This window comes from Narcine bancroftii, chromosome 7 (assembly GCF_036971445.1).
Source record: "Narcine bancroftii isolate sNarBan1 chromosome 7, sNarBan1.hap1, whole genome shotgun sequence".
NCBI lineage: Eukaryota > Metazoa > Chordata > Chondrichthyes > Torpediniformes > Narcinidae > Narcine > Narcine bancroftii.
The window spans coordinates 7,292,428-7,309,067 of NC_091475.1; the positions used below are offsets into that span (position 1 = coordinate 7,292,428).

At 40.4% G+C, this 16,640-nt stretch overlaps 1 protein-coding gene across 3 annotated transcripts in view; it reads left to right on the forward strand.

The window, feature by feature from the left end:
- chd1l (chromodomain helicase DNA binding protein 1-like) overlaps positions 1-16,640 on the forward strand; it is a 71,893-nt gene that overhangs the window by 54,351 nt on the left and 902 nt on the right. For all 3 annotated transcript variants that reach the window (XM_069888729.1, XM_069888730.1, XM_069888731.1), the window contains 6 exons: positions 563-661; positions 7,949-8,019; positions 9,286-9,400; positions 10,373-10,481; positions 14,410-14,623; positions 15,757-15,840. In XM_069888729.1, coding sequence (XP_069744830.1) covers positions 563-661; positions 7,949-8,019; positions 9,286-9,400; positions 10,373-10,481; positions 14,410-14,623; positions 15,757-15,840 — 692 coding nt within the window. The remainder of the gene's footprint in view (positions 1-562; positions 662-7,948; positions 8,020-9,285; positions 9,401-10,372; positions 10,482-14,409; positions 14,624-15,756; positions 15,841-16,640) is intronic.

The window sequence follows — 16,640 nt, forward strand, 5'->3', positions numbered from 1 at the left end:
TACAATCTAAAGGGGAAACATGACACATTTGTTATAGTGTGGCACCCGTATCTGAAATACGGCATGTAGATTGACTAACCCCCCCCCTCCCTGTGAAATGTGGGTATTTTATAAACTTGTCTTAGTAAGGAAAGGATTGGAGTTAAGGAAATGGAACCTGGCGCAGGCGACGTGTATGTTTTCTTTTTATCCCTTTTATTAAGTTTGTTTTATTTTGGTTTGTTTTATTTTAGTTTGATTTTTCTTTTAGTTTTTTTCTTTTCTTTCATTTATTTAGTTAATTAGGTTGTTTCTTTTTTTATGGTTTTTGGTGGGGGCTCTGGACCCCACTTATATTTACCTGTATTTGTATAATCGGTATGGTTATCTGTTTTGGGGCGGGGTGGGGGGTGTGACATAAAACAGACTCTGTGCGCTCTATAAATGTTGAAAAAGATTTTATTGATTGTTGAAATTACTTTGAGTCTGTAAAAAGTCAAAATAAAATATTCAAAAACAAAACATTGTGTTTTGTTGGACTTGCCTGAAGCACTTAATTCTTTCAAATGTTACCTTTCTTTAGATGACTCTGGAAGATGGGGAAATGGAGGGTTGTTTACAGCATTGGAGGTTCGATCTGATGAGCCAAGGAAACTGTACGGGAAAGCAGGCAAAATGAAAGGTAAGAGGAAATGCTTTTATTTGATCTCCTTTTTTAAAAAATTCACTGCCTCCAGAAGGTCATTAACCATTTTACCAATGCAGGCTTTTAGAATAAACTCTCTTGTGTTTGACGTGGATTTATATTCAGGTTTGCAAATGTTATGTCACTTCGTTGATTTTAACATCATGATATCCACAAATGCAGAATTTCTTTCTCGACCTGAACAAGGATTTCCAAATAAATAATTCAGTTTTTAAATATTAATTTTAAGGCTCCTCGTAGGCAAAACTAAATTCATTCAGCGATCCCAGTGGCTGGTTCACTTCATAAAATGAATGTCTAGGTTTACTCATTGTGTGAATGTGGCATTCACCTAGCATTTCATTTAAAGCTGCAATCTTTACAACGTCCAGGCAAGATGACGGAATCTGTACAATAAACAATAATACTAGATAATTTAGAAGTTGAACAACTGAGGAAGGTATTATTTGGTAACAAAATACCAGCTAATGTTGAGCTAGTTCAGCAGGACATTTCTCATTTTATGCCCTTAAAACTATTTATAAGTTTGGCCTGAGCCCAACTGGATGGGTTGGATGCAAAACATCACAACCAAGGGCTCTTATAAAATTAATTAAATGTAATTAATTAAATCGTCAGCACAGATTTGTGAGGAAATAGTTTATGCCTCATGAACCTAACATAATTTTTTAAGGAAGTAATAAAAGAAATTGATGAAGGTAGGGTGGTAGATGTGGTGGTAATGGATTTTAATAATGTATTTGACAAGGTCCCCCATGATAGACTCATTCAGAAAGTCATGAGGGTTGAGATCCATGGAAACTTGGCTGTGTGGATTCAGAAATGGCTTGCCTGCAGAAAGTAGAGGGTAGTAGCAGATGGAATGAATTATGCATGTAGGTCAGTGTCTGATGGAGTTCCACAGGGATCTGTTCTGGGACCCCTGTCCATTATGATTCTTATAAATGACCTAGATGAAAAAGCGAAGGGATGGGTGAGTACGTTTGTGGATGATACAAAGATTGGAGGTGTTGTAGATAGATCGTAGTCATAGGTTACAACAAGATATGGACAGGATGCAGAGTTGGGTGGAAAAGTGGCAGATGGAGTTCAATCCAGATAAGTGTGAAGTGGTGCATTTTGGAAGGTCAAACTTGAAGGCAGAGCACATGGTTAATGGCAGGATTCTTAACAGTGTGGAAGAACAGAGTGAACTTAGGGTCCAAATCCATAGCTCTCTCATAGTTAAAAAGGCTTATGGTATGCTGGCCTTTATTAGTCGGGGGAATGAGTTCAAGAGTCAAGAGGTAATGTTGCAGCTCTGTAAAACTCTGATTAGACCAAACTTGGAATATTGTGTTCAATTCTGGTCGCCTCAGTACAGGAAGGATGTGGGAGCTATGGAGAGGGCGCAGAGGAAATTGACCAGGATGTTGCCCGGATTAGAGAATGTGTCTTATGAGGCAAGGTTAGCAGAGCTAGGGCTTTTCTCTTTGGAGTGAAGAAGGATGAAAGGTGACTTAATAGACGTCTACAACCTAGGTAAGCTGGACAGCAAACCCCCTTTTCTCAGGCTGGAGTAGCAAACACCAGAGAACATCTGTACAAGGTGTGGGGAGCAAAGTTGAAGGGAGATGTAATGGTTAAATTTTTTACACAGAGAGTAGTGGGTGCTTAAAAAGCATTGCAAGGGGTGGTGGTGGAGGCTGCAACAATGGGGACTTTTAAAAGAAGGTTATGTGTGTAAAGTAGGGAAGTTGATTGTTGAGTAGATTTCTATCTGTCAGCACAATAATATAATTAAAAAACAATAATATAGCATAAAATATTGCACGAAGTTTCCAAAGAATTGTACATTAGTAAAAAACTGTGTACTGATATAACCTTTAACCTCTAACAATCGTACACAGCTTTGACTCTTTATTACTTTTGCATGTATTTCACTCGAAGTCAGATTCTAAACAGAGCTCCATCCTGCGGATCACTCAAAGCATGTTCTCTTCTTTATAGATGATCCATCCTTGCTAGTTTGCCCAATGTATCCTTCTGTATTATCCAAAAATCACCCCCATGCCTACTGATTAATACAAATAAAAAAAAAACGATTAATACAAATGCCTCCTTTTCACAGTGATCATTTGTGTCCAAGTGAGCCCACGTATAGATTGCCACAATCACTTGTCCTTCTTATCAATTCTCACGAGGTTTTGAGAGGGAAGAATCTTTAGCTTATGAACACTTTGAAAAGCTTTTGCTCCAGTGAGCAATTGGAAATTCTGCAAACAGTTTTACAACAGCAGTTGTGTGAAGAAAGAAAATAAGCAAATTATGGCTTGGTTTGCTCTCGGTTGTGTATATGAATGACTTCTTTGGTAGACTCTTCAGCTTATTGTTGGTTTTTAAAAAGAAAATTAAAATCTGCCATCATCCCTTATAACAACCCTAAAACTTGAGATTTAAAAAGGCCCCATGTCTTTAATTTGAATCTTTAATGGCATATCTAATTTTTTCGAAACTTAAACAGGACATAATATTGTTATAAGCTTCAACGCTGGGCTGTCTATTTCCAGGTGTTGTCACTTGATAATCACATGTTAGTTTTTTTTTTCCAACCTTGTATAGTGGTCGGGGTTTTCAATTAACGGGATTGTTTTTTTAAAATAATTTTTCTTGTAATTTGTATTTTCTTATATAATTTTATTGTTTAATGTTTATTATTGCAAACCAATAAAAAAAATCTTAGAAAGAAAAGAAAATCTGCCATCATCCCTTATGGGAGGCTGGGATGGATATTTTAATAATGTTCAAATTTGTGTTGGTTTTATATTTGCTTATTAGGAGTATGAAATACAATCTTGATGTAGAATTGGCGAGAGTTGTGGTCTATAAGGGAGATAGCGATCTGTGATTTGCAACGAGAATTCCTTTGTTATGAGCCAATAGAAGAAGAAAAAGGAAGGTACATTGATTTAGTGTCTTTCGGACATCAGGACCTTTGAAAGCGTCATGCAATCAATTAAGTACTTTTCAAGACTGATCACTGTGGTAATACTTTGACTTAAAATAACAAGGAATTTTGGACTAAAGTCCCAAAGATGTTATTTCACCAAACTTCGGGTTTCCTAGTAAATTTAACCTGGTAGTTTTCATTAATTCAATTGAATTAAAATTCCCAATATATGTAGCCTTTTTTTTTCCTGTTTTTTTTGCTTTCTCACCTTTGCATTCACACTGTTCTTCAGACATTTCCCTCAGGATCTTCTACTATCCAGTCAATCAATGATCAACCATGATCTGAAAAACGGCGGTGCTGGCTCGATGGGCCTATCGTCAATGTTCTATAATGCCACTCAGCTCTCATAAAAATGATGACCTTCTCCCCTATTGCTAAACATGAATTGAAAATGGCAGGGCAGTTTGAATGAACGCTCTCGTGATGTGGTGTGAAAATTAGGAATTTTTGTGACAGGCAAACAGTATGGATGGAACTCAATTCAGGGTAAATTGGATGTCAGAATTGCAGCTGATCTGTTCATCATAAATTAGTCACTGGACAGCTAATGCAAGAGAACAGAATTTATTAACAAACACTGGCTATCACAAAGAAACAGAAGTTGGAATGAATGAGCCATTTTAGTGGAGTATCCCAGGGATCAAGTCTTTGCCTGCAATGGTTTACATTAATGACCCAGGCCAGGTTTTGTTGAGGATATAGACAGATGGAGTTGTTGGTTAGAAACCTGGCAAATACATTTTAAGTGGGAAAGTGTAAGACCAATAAAAGGAATGAAAAGGCAAATTACAATCTAAATGAGGAGACTCTGAAAATTGATGAAGTTCAGAGGGGTCCAGGTGTTCTTGGGCAAAACTGGAGCAACAGTTGTTAAGAAGGCAATTTGCCTTTTGGACTTCATTACAAATGGAATGGAATTGAAATGGAAGGAGGTTTAGCTTTAATTGTGCAGGGTGTGGGTGAGGCCACGCCCTGGAGTACTGTGCACAATTTGGTTCCCTTGCCCAAAAAAAAGCTGCACGAGCATTGGAGGTAAAGGAGAGGCATTGAACTAATTCCTGTGATGAGAGGGTTGTCTAACAAGAGAGGCTAAATTGGGTTTGTATTGTAGAAAAACATGGATGATCTCTATTCCAATTTGTAAGATCAGTAGGAAGTTTAATAGGGTAGATATTGAGCTGTTTTCATGATTAGGAGAGACCCAAACAAAGTTCTAGTTGCCTGTCCTTTAAAACTGAATTATATTTTTCTCTGAGAGAGTGGTAAGTCTGGGAATTTCTGCCTCAGAGGGTGGAGGATGTCAGATCACGAGAAGTATTTAAGGTGGAAATATTTGAAAGATTAAGTACTTTGGAGAATTAGCATGGAAGAGCGGGGGGCGGGGGGATGCCGATATGGATTAGAGTCGTCCATAATAAATGGTAGAGGCTGGAGGCCTACTCCTGACCCTATTTTCTTGTGCTTCTTTGTGTTATGTCAGGGGATTTCCAAAGTTAACTGAAGGAAATTGTTGGTTATCCAACTGTCCAGTAAACAAGTACATTGATCAAGGAGGAAGTGGAGGAATCTAGAAGATTGTGAGTATAGTAGAGCTGGTGATATCAGTAGCTATTAATCCATGCATGGTCTGACGAATGATGAAGTAGAAGAGTGGCTCAGGAAAGCAGCAGTACTTATTTAGTATACCTGGAGTTTTTGTTTTGTACACAGGATGTTACAAGTTTAGTAATCTTTTATAATGTTTTATGAAAGATAAATTTCAGTGAGTAGTTAATGTTCTTCTGACTGGAAATCTGTAATAAGTGATATAATGTTTTTTTAAATTTCTAAATTAGTACAATCTAAAACGTTACTCAGTAGGTGATCTGTATTTTGTGTACTTCACAATACATCAACGGTTCATAGTATTTTACCAGTTAAGCACTGAACTCTACCATTTTAGACCTGTGTATGAAATTTTAAATAAAAATTTGGAAACCTATTGAGAAAATCAGTAGTACAGTTGGGTTGCTTTGTGATAGAATTATATCAATTGAAGTCTCATTAAAGAAATAGTTGGCACATATCATGGGAAGCTTAAATCAAATCAAACAATGGTGTGTAAAACAGTAAGGCGAAGTAACATTATTGCCTCTGACAGGTGGCAAAATAAACGTATTGTTCAATTAGAAAAACAATTAAATAATCAAATCTCTTCTTTGGCTTGGCTTCGCGGACGAAGATTTATGGAAGGGTAATGTCCACGTCAGCTGCAGGCTCGTTTGTGGCTGACAAGTCCGATGCGGGACAGGCAGACACGGTTGCAGCGGTTGCAAGGGGAAAATTGGTTGGTTGGGGTTGGGTGTTGGATTTTTCCTCCTTTGTCTTTTGTCAGTGAGGTGGGCTCTGTGCTCTTCTTCAAAGGAGGTTGCTGCCCGCCGAACTGTGAGGAGCCAAGATGTACGGTTGGAGGCGATATCAGCCCACTGGCAGTGGTCAATGTGGCAGGCACCAAGAGATTTCTTTAGGTAGTCCTTGTTCCTCTTTGGTGCACCTCTGTCACGGTGGCCAGTGGAGAGCTCGCCATATAACACTATCTTGGGAAGGCGATGGTCCTCCATTCTGGAGACGTGACCTACCCAGCGCAGATGGATCTTCAGCAGCGTGGATTCGATGCTGTCGGCCTCTGCCATCTCGAGTACTTCGATGTTAGGGATGAAGTCGCTCCAATGAATGTTGAGGATGGAGCGGAGACAACGCTGGGGGAAGCGTTCTAGGAGCCGTAGGTGATGCCGGTAGAGGACCCATGATTCGGAGCCGAACAGGAGTGTGGGTATGACAACGGCTCTGTATACGCTAATCTTTGCGAGGTTTTTCAGTTGGTTGTTTTTCCAGACTCTTTTGTGTAGTCTTCCAAAGGCGCTATTTGCCTTGGCGAGTCTGTGGTCTATTTCATTGTCGATCCTTGCATCCGATGAAATGGTGCAGCCGAGATAGGTAAACTGGTTGACCGTTTTGAGTTTTGTGTGCCCGATGGAGATGTGGGGGGGCTGGTAGTCATGGTGGGGAGCTGGCTGATGGAGGACCTCAGTTTTCTTCAGGCTGACTTCCAGGCCAAACATTTTGGCAGTTTCCGCAAAGCAGGACGTCAAGCGCTGAAGAGCTGGCTTTGAATGGGCAACTAAAGCAGCATTGTCTGCAAAGAGTAGTTCACGGACAAGTTGCTCTTGTGTCTTGGTGTGAGCTTTCAGGCGCCTCAGATTGAAGAGACTGCCATCCATGCAGTACCGGATGTAAACAGCGTCTTCATTGTTGAGGTCTTTCATGGCTTGGTTCAGCATCATGCTGAAGAAGATTGAAAAGAGGGTTGGTGCGAGAACGCAGCCTTGCTTCATGCCATTGTTAATGGAGAAGGGTTCAGAGAGCTCATTGCTGTATCTGACCCAACCTTGTTGGTTTTCGTGCAGTTGGATAACCATGTTGAGGAACTTTGGGGGGCATCCAAGGCGCTCTAGTATTTGCCAAAGCCCTTTCCTGCTCACGATATCGAAGGCTTTGGTGAGGTCAACAAAGGTGATGTAGAGTCCTTTGTTTTGTTCTCTGCACTTTTCTTGGAGCTTTCTGAGGGCAAAGATCATGTCAGTAGTTCCTCTGTTTGCGCGAAAGCCGCACTGTGATTCTGGGAGAACATTTTCGGCGACACTAGGTATTATTCTATTTAGGAGAATCCTAGCGAAGATTTTGCCTGCAATGGAGAGCAGCGTGATTCCCCTGTAGTTTGAGCAGTCTGATTTCTCGCCTTTGTTTTTGTACAGGGTGATGATGATGGCATCACGAAGGTCCTGAGGGAGCTTTCTTTGGTCCCAGCAGAGCTTGAAAAACTAATGCAGTTTGGCATGCAGAGTTTTGCCGCCAGCCTTCCAGACCTCTGGGGGGGGGATTCCATCCATACCTGCTGCTTTGCCACTTTTCAGTTGTTCAATTGCCTTATATGTCTCTTCCCGGGTGAGGACCTCATCCAGCTCTAGCCTTAAGGGCTGTTGAGGGAGCTGGAGCAGGGCGGATTCTTGGACTGAGCACTGAAAAGAGATTGGAAGTGTTCTGACCATCAGTTGAGGATGGAGATCTTGTCGCTGAGGAGGACTTTGCCGTCAGTGCTGCGCAGTGGGCTTTGGACTTGGGGTGAGGGGCCATACACATCCTTTAGAGCCTCAAATCTATGTATTTATTATATAACAAGGTAATATAATTTTATTATTATTGGTGCTGAGATAGTTATTTTGTCTTTCCAGATCTTTCTTTGGGTAGTGTCCTATTGTTTCCTATTGATGACAAGGAGACGCGAAATTCTGGTCAAGATTTGGTATGTAGGAATAGCATGTTTATTCTGGATTTTTTAATGATTTATGGATTTTCTCTAAGTTCCTAAGCCAGTCTCCAACAGGAGACACTGAGAATCTTGATGAATTTCGTACACTTGTCGGACTAATGAACGCATCATCAAGAACATCTATTTAGCCACAGCACAACTTCAGAATAATGTAAATTCTCACTAAATATTGGAAAAATTAAGGCTTCATCGTTTGTTCCTGTGTAGTAACAATCAATTAAATTTATTAATTTAGTTTGATATATAAAGTTATATTGATCTAAAACAAAATGGTGGCATTGCGGGGCTGCATAAACAGTAGTGCTGCCACTGGTATGGATCTGGGATAGTGGAGAACATAGACACAGCATTCCTCCACAAGGTTCAACCATCCGGTCCTAATTTGGATGGATCTTTAAAAGGCTTGTTAAAAGAGCTGACATATTTAAAATTTTGCAACTGTGGGGTCTGTCACCGAGATGGTGTGTCTGTGCTGATAATGGTCTTGAGGGGTTGTAGACTCTGGGGCAGCAGCAGACCAGTACCTTATCAGATAGGAGGTTTGGATCTGGTTCCCAACGGATGGAACAGGGGTCTGTGCAGGTGTGGTGGAGGCGAACTCACAGATACTCAGTGATTCTGAAGGGACTCTCTTTTGCTTCTCTTTGTCTTACTGTAAGGGGTGCCAGGGAATGGTATGGACCGGGTGCTGGCCAGTGGGACTAGGAGGGTGGGAATTTGTTACGGCATGGACTAGTAGGGCCGAACTGGCCTGTTCTGTGCTGTAAGTGGTTATATAGTAATATGGAATCAGGCGATTCACGTGGAGAGCACCTTTCTGTTCTTAATAACAATGAAGCCCTAATAGGTTGAATACGCCTGAGATTGATCTCGAAAGCTAAGCAGGCTCAGGCCTGTTCAGTACTTAGAGGGGAGATCACCTGGGAAGACCAGGTGCTGTAGGTTTCTGTGTGGGGACTAGACAAAGTAGCAACTCTCTGTCTATCTTACAGTAGACAAAAGGTAAAGAATTTCATATGTTGCATTCGAAATATAGTGTTACATGACAATAATTGAACTTTTACCTGATGATGCCCACCTGACTTGGTAAAATGATAATTTTGTGTTCCTTTTGAACAATGAAGCACATTGGTATGATCAATCTACCCATTTTGAACAATGAAGCACATTGGTATGATCAATCTACCCATTTTGTATTTAAATGCTGATCATCTGAGAATGTTTGTTGTTGTTTTAAAGTTGGCATTGATAGTTACTCAGCAAAGAGACCGCTCCAACAAGATCTCTGGTATCAAATTGACGGCTTTAAAAGAAGGATTGAAAAAGCTCCACAAAGCTGCCAAAAAAAGAAATGGTATGTACACGTTAAAGAGCTGAATTTTAATATGCATAGTTTTTTTTTGGAACCTATCAGGACCCAAACCAAGGAAATTAATGACTTGCCTCGAGCTGGCTCCAATCCACGGATCTCAGCAACCTTTTGAGGGGAGAGATTATCAATTTGCTGTTTTTGTGACCATAGCAAAACACAAAAGTTCATTGTTTTTGTAATTCTGTACGTTTGGTGAAGAGGTACAAGGACTGCTTAAAGAAATCTCTTGGTGCCTGCCACATTGACCACCGCCAGTGGGCTGATATCGCCTCCAACCATGCACCTTGGCGCCTCACAGCTCGGCGGGCAGCAACCTCCTTTGAAGAAGACCGCAGAGCCCACCCCACTGACAAAAGACAAAGGAGGAAAAACCCAACACCCAACCCCAACCCACCAATTTTCCCTTGCAACTACTGCAACCGTGCCTGCCTGTCCCGCATCGGACTTGTCAGTCACCAACGAGCCTGCAGCAGACGTGGACATACCCCTCCAAAAATCTTCGTCTGCGAAGCCAAGCCAAAGAAAAAAAAAAGAACGTTTGGTGAAACAAATGCTTCCTTGCAAAGACCAGTGATGTTCATTGTTAAATGCTTGGCTTTAAAAAAAAAATCACACTGCAAAGTAATTTTATTATACTGTATTAACAAAGAAACAAACTCACAGGGCAATTTAATAAATTTAATAAGTAAGTACCATTTTACATTATTTATTAATGATCTATACTGATTTATTGTAATTTCAACTAACTTTTAAAGAAAATTTCAAACTAGTGTAATAAGTTGCACTGAAGCTATTTTGAAATGTATTTTTGATACCAGTGTTGCTACCATAATTCTTTTTCCACTTAATTCTCATCAATATCTTTTTGTTATTATTATTGTTTGTTGGTATTAAAATACACATTAGTATTAATATACAAATTGAGGCATTTTATATTTGAACTTTTCTTTACAGCAAGTGTTCACCTACCACGCATTGGTCATACAACCAAAGGATTCAACTGGTATGGCACAGAAAGACTGATTCGGAAATACCTTTCGTCAAGAGGCACAGCAACATACATGTATCTTTCTGATTTAGAGTGTTACGAGCCCAGAGGACCCCAAAACTCAGCAGCAATAGATATTCACCAAGACAAATGGATACTTAAACAAGAGTTGTTTTTAATTATCTTTAAACATGAAAATAGAATCAAACTTTAACTTATCACTATTCACTTACTTGACCTAACTTAACCCCCTTCTAATTCTAAGTGCACGTGTATGTAATATGTTCAGAAAAGTACTTTGATTCACAGTCCAATCTCACTTCTCATTCCTCCAAGTTTACTGGTTGCAGGCGATTCTTCTACTGTGCACAGAATTTAACATTTATAAAGTTCACCAGGCTTTGGTGCTCGAAAAGTAAATGGTTACCGTTCAGGAAGGTTCTTGTCGGTTTTCAGAGAGAGAGATTTGTTGTTCCAGGACATCCACAACTGATGTTCTTCCATCAGCCACTCCAGTGTCTTGCTGACGAAACTTGCCCCTTCAGGGTTCTCCAGATGACATCCTCTTTCTTTCAGGTCACCACAGAGTTCTGTTTTGTTTCACTTATTCCAAGTGAAACATTAGACAGCCAGTCCTCTCCTCTTGCATGAACCACAAGGGCTTTGACCAGGCTGTCTTACAACTGGGCTTTCCATAAGCTTGCCAGCTTGTCCTGTTCCAGTCCCAGCTGCTGGCTGTAACACTGTACAAGTGATATCTCTCTCTCACACACACACACAAAGCCTGTTTGACTCTCTCTGCTTGGAAAACCACATGATCCTCTCAGAACAGCAAGTTCGCTTCCAAACAGCTATGGCTCTGACATGCTCTTTCATCTATTGCCTTTTGTAAACAACAATCCATTAGTGAACTCTCTTGAGGACTCTTCAAAGCTCTTGCAAAAGCTGTGAGGCCTCTATATGTCTAGCATGGGGCAGAGCTCCAGTATTTTAAATAAGATCAGTTTTAAAGTGTTTGTATGTAACCTACTCTAACAAACCTTTCCCAATTTATCTCCCAAAAACTTATCTATATACTCTGTCACAAGAGACTGATGTCTGTGATTAATGTTTACAGAATCATTTCCTTTCAAAATATCAGATGCTCAATGAGGCTATCCTTACCATGCTTACAATATTGCTATTTTATGTTACTAATATACATCATGTTTTCTGCTTTCAGGCCTGATCTTTGGCTGAACATCTGGAAACTCCCTCTTTGTTGTCTATCCTTATTTTGGGATGTTGGTTTTAATTCAATCAAAATCCATGTGTAGAAATGCAGTCTTCATTACTGATCAGAGGCTGATTTTGTAGCTATAAAGGTGCACAGAAGTTAAATGTCAAAACAATGTGGGAAAACAACAGTTCCAGTTTCACACTAATCAGGAACTACTATATTATACAATGCAGTCAGCTGAATCTAGTTCTTTGCCTCTGTCCCTACCATTCTTTCAAAGGGAAATTGTAGTTGGGCTTTAGTCAAGCCAACTTTATTTATCTTCATACCATGCTCGCATGGTAGGAAGAGATTGCTTTTCTCCACGGAGCATATTTACATAGATCTAAGTTAGGAAAGCAGTTAACACCTTAAAATATTAAGGTATTAAGATGTAAACACTGAAAGTCCAAGATACATTATCCACATCTGTACTGGGAGTTCAGGAGTTTGATGGCTTGGGGGAAAGTAAGGGCCTGAGTGCTATGGTGCCTTCTGCCGGATGTGTGGAGTCTTTTACAATGTTTATTGCCTGCATCGAGTGTAGTAGATGTCCTTCCTGCTAGGACGAGGTTCTCCAATGATCTTTTCCGCTGACTTCACTATCCTCTGCAGCGTCTTGCGGTCCGAGGTGGTACAGCTTCCAAACCAGGCAGTGATACAGTGGCGCAGGATGCTCTCAATACATCCTCTGTAGAGTGTAGTGAAGATGGAGGGTGGGAGATGAACTTTCCTCAGCCTTCGCAGGAAGTAGAGGAGCTGCTGGGCTTGGCTATGGAGCTGGTGCTAAAGATTCTCTGTCAGGTTCACTCTGAGGAACTTGATATTCTCGACGACCTCAATGGTAGAGCTGGCAATGGTCAGGGATGCGTGATCTCCCCGGGCCCTCCTGAATTTGACATCCATGTCTCTTGTTTTTTTTAATGTTCAGATACAGGATGTTTGCCATTAGTGTCTGCACCTCATCTCTGTACACAGCCTCCTCATTCTTACTGATAAGGCCCACCAATGTCGTGTCGTCGGTGAACTTTTGATGATGTGGTGCGGGCTGTGTTTGGCTGCATAATCATGGGTCAGCAGAAGACTAAGCGCGCAGCCCTGAGGGAGGATTGAGGTTGCAGATCACTAGGGAAGTGTGTTCCATAAATCCTTAATGTGGAGTTTTCAGTAACCCGATTTTCAAGTATGGTCTACTACACCCCTCCTTCCCCTTGGAGGAAGAATCAGTACATCTTCAAAGTGGGAGAACTGGAAGGAAGGGCATAAATGAGGAACTCTGGGTGAGGGACTTGAAAAATATATGATCAATTATGGCGCAGGATCACCAGTACTCATGGACTTGGGTGAGTTCTGAAGACTGTGACTGCCAGGTTGATCCATGGTGAGAGATGGGGAAATTGTCCTGTTGTTTTCACTCATTGCTCCTGACGGTACTTGACAGAAGTGATGACCCACAATCCTAGTGAAGGTATGCCCCATCTTTATGCTGAGGGCAAGAGTCCATCATGTTGTATGGAACTAATATATCTGAATGAGGTAGTTTGGAATAGACCTGGTAAGCATCGGGGGCAGAATTATGTTCCAGTATGACTTGATCTATCGCTCGGAGATTACCATTTCCATCAGGGGAAGGGAGCAACCTCGTTTCAATGAAGAATATACCAGGAACAGCAGCAGAGATTCCAACCTGCTGAAGCAGCAAGGAAGGAAAGATGAGTAAATTAAGGAAAAATTAAGATCTTGGCCTATGTAAACTGATAAAACCCAGGATGAATCTCGAATGACCCCAGTTGTGATCTCTATGATTCATAATTGGCAAAGTGGATGGGCTGCATAATTGACCTCGACTCTTTAGAGGGGCAAGAAGAGTGTGGGAGTGGATGTTCAGCCTCCAGCAAGTTCCCCAACTCGTATGCTACCTTGCCACTTGTTCATCATTGCTTGGAACTCCCTGGGTAACAGCACTGTGAAAATACCTTCAACTCCAAGGTGGCTCTCCATCGTATTCCCAAATTGCTAAACAACGAATGTTTGCCTTGGCAGCAGTAGCCTCATTACTGAATGAAAAAGCCTTTAAATCTGTGACAGGTCTCCTTCAGCACACAAAAGGTAGCTAGTTGCGTAGTTTCAGGTGTTATAGCCTGCTGGCTTTTCATACACAAATGAAGCATGTCAAAGAAAAATAAATTCTATCCTGAGAATTTGGATGGGATTACCACAGGGTATTTTATTTTGCATTGATGTTTCTTTTCTCCATAGCTGTGGTTTGATCTGCTGAGTATTTCAGCCAATTTCATTTTTAATGTCCAGTATCTGGGGGCTTAATTTTTGTCAAAAGGTATGTTAGAAGGAGATTGGAAAGAGGCAGTAAAATACGTGAGAGTGCCACTCAAAGATGCTTTTGAGGTCACGTGTGCAAACTTAAAGGTTTTTCTTTGGTGAGGATCATTGAACAGACATTTACAGTACACGTGCTCAATCATTAGTGCTCTTATTTTTGTTACATACGCCTGTTTATATTATTGGACTTGTAATGCTTTGAGGTTTATGTACACATAAGAGGAAGGGTTTATTTTTCATGATTTCTTGAGCCTTCCTGCCTCTATTTAGGTGATCACTGTGATGTAATGGAACAGACAGTAACTATTTAGTTAAGGTATTTGAAATGAACTCTACTTAGGGGTTTGCTTTTATTGAGATACTTCATCTAATTGCAAAGATGCGTTCCTTTACTCAGTACACCAGCTATTATTTCAAAAGGCATCATGCCACTGCATCCACTTCTGGATCCTCAACCTCCGTCATCGAAGCTTCAGCAAACAATGAGAAAGAAAACCAAGGGAATATTGTGACAGAACAATCAGCGGGGAATTCAGGCACTTTGCCAGATTTCATGTCTGGAGTAAATGTCTACTTTTTCAATGTATCAGAAGAGAAGATGCTGAGCCGTTATTTGATTACATATCCTTTTGGTTTATGTGGTAATTGTATCCTGCTCTGTTATATATTTTGATTTCAAGGTAATGGCGGTCAGAATCCCTAAACTAGCCACTGCCTGTTCATAAAGCCACAGAGAGGTACAGGCCTTTTGGATCTGAATCCATCAATTGCTGTAATTCCACATTAATCCCATGTTTTATTCTCCCCAAGTTTTCATCCACTCTCCCTGGGTTTCTACCACTAACTCTGCACGAGGGCATGTAACAGTGGCCATTGAACTCATCAGCCTGGATGTCTTTTGGATGTCGGAAGAAACCAGAGCACCTCGGGGAAGCCCATGGAGATGTGCAAACTCTCCACAGATAGTTCCTGAGATCATGATTGAACCTCGATCTCCAGTGTTATGAGGGCGATAGGTCTGCTGGCTGTGCTATTGTTTGCTGCCCAAGTTGAGTGTTGTTTTGCAAAATTTCACTGACTTAACAACTTTGTGCAATCTTATGGTTAATAGTGAGTAATCCCATTTGTGACTGACCTTCATTTTAAACTTGTACTGAGAATTTCAAAAACAAATGCAACAGGAAATATTTTGTAAACATGTTTTGAAGCCCTAGTCAAATACCAATTAATTTTCTGACATGTTATCGCAATGTTCTTCATTTGAATTTAATTGGCTCAAACATGCTTCTTGAATTAAAGTATAAATGGAACATTATTGGGGAACAATTTAAATTATTTTTAAAAAAAATTTAGATCTACAGCTCGATAACAGGCCCTTTCTGCCCACAAGCCCATGCCGCCAAACAGCCCCAGTACGTTTTGAAAGTTGGGAGAAAAGTGGAACACTTTGAGGGAGAACCTAGTGTTAAAACTACTGTTTTATCAAAAGATTCACCAATCTTTTGAAAAAGAAGTCAACATGCCTACTAGTCCTGTCCAGTATGTGATCCCCACCTAGCAAGGGCGATTGATCCTAAATAGCTGAGAATCCCAATTAGTTATATCGCAATGGTAACTTTTTGAATGACAATGGAGCAATACCATTTCCTAAGGTATCTAAAGTTTAAGTTCATTCATCTCATAAATCTGTATTACAATGGTGAATTTATTGGTTATTTTCTTTGAGATGATTACTTGCCTTAATTAAAATGCACTTACAATGGTAACGTTGATCGGAATTTCAATGCTGAAACTACCCATGTTGTAGCACAAGTGGATAATTCTTACCAAATGCAGGTAAGCAGCTTGAGTTTTCACATAAATTGTCTGTTTATCTTTGTCATTTGTCATTCCATTTTCAATGATTTTTAAAACAAAGAATTTGTATCCTTGCACTGTTACAAGTCTAGTATTGAAGTTTATCTTTGGAGGAAAAAAAATGAGAGAATTAAGAGATTAAGATTGGGGGCCTCAGATACTTTTGAAGAGTTTTTAAAAAGCAAGGATAAAAGACACAGCAAGGGTAACTAAGAAGTAAGTTCTGGTGGCTAAATATGAACAGGTCGAGGAAGTGGTTGAGTATTCAACCAGTTCTTGGTGTGTTTGTATGTTTGTGTGTTTGTAAGCCACTGAGACTGGAAGGGGAAAAGCCACAGAAGAACTGAAAACAAATTCCTGAGTTTTGAAACCAAACTTGGTGCATGCAAATACCGCAAAGATTAGAATGTGGGATTTTGTTTGGATGAGAGTGAACTGATTTAGGCGAGAGTGAACTAGGAGACTGGGCTAAACTACCAACGATAAGCAAAAAGTTTGAATTAATCCAAATATGGAACAAGGTTTTCGGGCAATGAGTCAGGAGTAGAGCTGAGGCAGTCCAAATAAAAAACTAGAGGAGCAAGAAATTGGTCTCACTAACTGTAGACTTTGGGGATCAAGTAGGATTCAAGCATTTTAGCCCCTGCAGCCACTTCAAGCAACAACTGCTGGGCACAAGGTCTGAACCTTGTAATATCTGGCATGAAGAAGATGTAAAAGCCAATTGCTCCCAGATGCTGGAAATCTGAGCTCTATAAAACAAGATGCTCCAAATACCA